At 39.6% G+C, this 5,000-nt stretch overlaps 1 protein-coding gene across 1 annotated transcript in view; it reads left to right on the top strand.

Moving 5' to 3' along the window:
- LOC138019028 (FAS-associated factor 2-like) overlaps positions 1–5,000 on the top strand; it is a 30,466-nt gene that overhangs the window by 1,417 nt on the left and 24,049 nt on the right. The window contains 2 exon segments of the mRNA XM_068865691.1: positions 3,944–4,091; positions 4,094–4,137. Coding sequence (XP_068721792.1) covers positions 3,944–4,091; positions 4,094–4,137 — 192 coding nt within the window.

Below are 5,000 nucleotides of genomic sequence, written 5' to 3'. Positions count from 1 at the left end.
CCTACCGCAATCTTTACTTTTTCACTTTTAAACCTGAAAAACATCGGTGGCATTGCCACTTTTCTCGTCTTTCTCAAGTGTGGCATGAAAAGTTTAGTGGGTTGCAGGTTTTTCTTGCACTAGCGAGTTCGACGATTACCAGGGCACGTAGCAGCATTGTTTTGTTGAGAGAGAGATGGATGAAGATCTTGCTGCATTGTTGATCTCAGATAATTAATTAAAGAAATAATTAAGTAATTCGGGCAGGGGAGGGTGGGAGGGGGGTGGGCACCCCAGCTGAAATGCTTGGGACCCCGAAGGGCTCCCCGAAATTTTCCTTAGAGCACAGCCTTGCAGCGGCATTTGAAAGAAAAAATTATTGACATTAAAAGAAAATGACATCCTTGCAGTTAGTGATGTGGTAGTCTAGTGGTTAAGTGAAAGGGTTATTAATCAAACGTTTCCAGGTTTGAGCCCATTTCCCATGATCCCTATAAATACTTCACTTGGAGCAAATTGACAATTAAGAATAATCCTTCAATTGAGGGAGAAAAGAAACTTGGTTGCAATTTGCAAACTTTGAAACTTCTCACCTAATTTGCAGTGAAATTGACAGTAAGCCCCACCCGGCTTTAAACCAGGAAGCTTATATCTTGCATCAGTATCGACTCATAATTTAACAGAGCACTGCGAATAATTATGTCCAAAAATCAAAGAGTTTTGGTGAAAAAAGATCTCCAACAGCCTCCTTTTCACTCTTGTAGTATCACCTGAAAGTATTGATGCACCAACACAAGTTACATGTAATGCCCCTTCTCACACACCACTGGTAGCTATGACCGCTACAGCCTTACCTTTATTGTAATCTTGATGACAAACATACAGTTCATATAAAGTTATACCAGTACATGTATGTACACAAACTATGCAAATGCACCTCCAGGGCTATGCTGAATTTATGAACTTCTGCTGTTCATTAGTATCCATGGATTCTTTGCCTCCAAATGGATCGCACTCTAATTGGTCCATTTGTGTCACATGGTATTTAATCCTAGTTGTGCAGGAATGGCACAGTGGTGAGCGCACTCGCCTCCCACCAATGTGACCTGGGTTCGATTCCCAGACTCAGCGTCATATGTGGGTTGAGTTTGTTGGTTCTCTACTCTGCACCGAGAGGTTTTTCCCCGGGTACTCCAGTTTTTCCCTCTCCCCAAAAACCAACATTTGACTTGATTTCTGTTAATTGTTAATTTCTATTTACAGTGTCCACAATTAGTGCTCGAGCGCTAGAACGACTAGACACTTAAATAAAGTTCCTTTTATACAGACGAGTACCAAAAATACATTTGCAAAACTGAAAATCTCTGGGCAAGTGGGTGGGAAAAAGTCACTTATGGCAGACGCAATAAAAACAACTGCTTGCCCAATCATTTTCCACTTCTTTTGTTTGACTCAGCCAGTGGAAAATTCCATTTCTTGTACACATCCCCTAACCACTTGTCACCGAGGTGTAAAATAATTATTTGTACTAGTGGGAATGTTGAGGCATGTTACGTACAGGAAAGGAAAATGAAAAATCAGTATTACCGTAGTTATTCGGTTATAAGGCGCACCCCAAACTTAGCAATTTAATCAAGCTAAGTTCTCAAACTGGAAATTACGTGAAAATACTCGGTTATAAGACGCACCAAAAAATTGAGAGTTATCAAAAGGATGTGATGAATTTGAGAACAATTATCCTTAAGCCCTGGTCAAACGGACTCGCAAGTAGACGCAAGTCTTCAATTTTCGTCTACTTGCGACTCTGTTTGGCCAGGCCTGCGTGCACTTGCATTGACTTGCGCTCACTTTGGTCGACGCAAGTTTTTCACCGTTTGGCCACCCAACGCAAGTCAACGCAAGTCAACACAAGTTGGTTGACCAATCAGACTAAAAGAAAAAAATAGTTTTTTTTTCTGCGACCTGCGTGTACTCGCAAGGGAACTTGTGAGTCCATTTGGCCACCCAACGCGTCTCTACGCAAGTTAAACTTGTGGCTACTTGCGACTAATTGCGAGTCCGTTTGACCAGGGCTTTACACAATAATTGGTATGCAAACTCTTTTTGTTAACGTAAACAAAGTGAAAAAGTCACGCATTTAATGATATACGTTAAAACAAAGGCTAAAAGTTGACACCTGAAATGATAAACATACAACGTATACACTTTTATTTGAACCTTCCGACTTAATAAATAGTCAGAGTTCAGACTTCAGACTTCAAGCGAAAGGGAACGGCAAAAAACTCCCACCGAAAGTCATATTCAAAGATGTTCGACAGCTGAATATCAACACGCCACCGAGGATGCAAATTTCAGTGCACAAGAAAGGCTGGACGATTGAAGAATGTATGTTTTATCTCCACACTGTTTGTTCAGAGAAGAAACTTTTCATGCGAGTGACAAACACGATTCTCGGAATTCGAAACAAGGTTCGAACAATTGTATTGTTGTCATGGGTATCACATTACTGAGCATGTGCTTTTTAAGCATGTATGCAAATTTCCGTTTGTTTGCTTTTCTCTTGAAGTCGTTTAGTGTAACGGTCTCTAAAAGCACTATTATTTTTTTAAATTGACAACTAGTGTTTTTTTCTTGTGTTGTTTAAACTGCAAGTTCTTCTCAAATTGTGATCTTAAGATTTTGATGCGCGAAAATACTTGGCTATAAGACGCACCCCAATTTTAGCACTAACTTGCGAACCAAAGACAGATTTTTCTTGAAAAAACCGTGCGCCTTATAATCGAATAACTACGGTATTCTTTAATTTTTCAAGTGGTGAGGAAAGGGGATGCTGACAAAAAGCCTGAGTGTTCGTATGCAGGAGTTTTTTCTCTCTTAGAGCAACGGAATAGTCAGTTGCAAAGTGGTGAGAAAAAGCTCTGTTCAGGCCGTTGAGAACCTCACCTCCATGCCCGGTTTCATTGACACTGAGTTGTTCTGAAGCTCAGCTAAACCTGTTTTCGCATGCAAGTTAGGTCATGTTACATGTACATTGTATTTTGTGTACAATTCTTGCTCCACAGCACTCACATGGTGCACACAATAGAAAAACTCTAGCAAAGATTATTTCACCTGATATGTATTGTCAGGTTTGTGGGTGTAATCCAGCAGTACTTGGCAGGGGTAAATGCAACTTGTTTGATGTAAAAGATGCTATCAAAACTGCAGAAAGATTGAAATAAGTGGTAGATTTACCTGTGTGAGCATAGCACAGCTTCTGTTCGATAATTTGCTACAAGTGCAAAGGACAAATGGAGAAGTTTAAAAATTATGTAAAAGCTTTGGTGGTTGATCATCAACAGTAACTGTGATTTTCATAATTTTGCGGAATCTCCAAGCGCCAACAGCCAAGGCAGCATTAATGCAGTAATGCATGACATAACCTACCAACCTCTAAAATACTGTATTATACATTCCAGACTGTATCTTTTAAATTATTATACTCAATCTGTCTTTTAAGTGTAGTCTGCCCATATCCTGTTAATTAAATTAAATTTATGTACATGTTCATGCCAAGTGATTGCCTGTGGCAGTGACCAACTCGTAAGCTTAAGCTACTTTGGTCACTGTTCACGTTTTGTGTAATTTGTTACGTACAAGGAATTTTTTTTTAGAATAGCAGTTGGAAAATAATATAATATTCAGGTATTACATGTATGATCATCTACTTTCATGTACATACTGCTTACACACCTTGATTTTGCTTCAAAGTGGAAAGAATTTGATCAAGACTTAAGTTTGTCCAAGGCAAATATGTGAATGTTGAGTGTAAATGTAAACTTGTGTGTGTGTGCTTTGTGAGCTGTTATGCAGCAGCTGCCCAAGTTGAACTTCTCAAGCAGTAAAGGTCTGTCATCCATTCCCAGTTGGAAATTGTCAGTGTATTATACTTACTAACTGAAATAGAGCATCTGATGTCTTGTAGACAGCAGTTCAAGATACTTTGAATGAAGCTGAAGGATCACAGCCAGTTTTTCACCCTCTTGAGAACTCATTTGATGGTAGCGACCAAGAGGACAATGTACCAGTTGATAGCAGTGTCGCACACAATTGGTATCAGCTGACAGGGACAACAGAGCAACACCAACTACTAGCACAGTGGTTCAAAGGCCCATCCAGGTAATCATAACAGCTTTTTCGTACTGACAGGTGTTTAGGTGTAGACTGTTTTTCAGTAGCAGGTATAAACCAGGCCCTGGTTGTTTGAAAACGGAGTACAGTTTAAAATCCAGTGTTAGCGTAAACTTCATATTTTGTGTGAAAGTTTCTTTTGTTTATCTTTTCTTTTTAAAGATGGACTTCCTCTAATGTACATTTTGTAGCATTTTACCAAATATCAGCATTTGGTAAATACTTGTGAGTAGAGAAATAAACATCTTGGGTAATTTTAAATCGGGAAAAAATTTAAATTTCATTGATGAGACCATCTTATCATCTAGGCCAGAAACTTCAATGGTTGGATTTCTGTTTTTTCTTGGAAAAGTCAACAGAGTGTTGGGAACTCGCAGTTTTCGAATTGGTCGTGTCTTGTGGTCGAATTTGCTAAATCGGGCGCTTTGACAATGACTTCGTTTGCTTGTAAAGTTGTTTTCTTAAAAGTGCCTTAAATTCTGGCTAACGTCCTCGCACAAGTGAGACAACAGCAACAACGGAAAGTTTTTCGTTCCGCACAAGGTCCAGCCCGAAGGAAGCAGCAACATCGGCCAATACAACATTTTCGCCGCCAGTGTAAGAAACGGACAACGCTAAATAAGGAAACTCTAGGAATCTTCGTTCCCAAACACGTCATGTTTTTCTTGGAAAACCTGAAGAACTTAAAAATATGGCCTTCAGAGAATCAAAGCATCACCTCTAAGCAACAATAAAATGATGGAGGTTGAACTCGCTTCCCTGCCTTGCCTTGACTCAAGCCCCCACTAATTTTTCGCACGCATTTTTTTTTTCTCTTTCCCTACCATCTGGGAGCCTGGAACAGGCTACTC

The sequence above is a fragment of the Montipora capricornis genome, chromosome 10 (assembly GCF_036669925.1).
Source record: "Montipora capricornis isolate CH-2021 chromosome 10, ASM3666992v2, whole genome shotgun sequence".
Lineage (NCBI taxonomy): Eukaryota > Metazoa > Cnidaria > Anthozoa > Scleractinia > Acroporidae > Montipora > Montipora capricornis.
The sequence above is the reverse complement of the archived record's forward strand: the minus strand, read 5'-3'. Positions and strand labels throughout refer to the sequence as shown.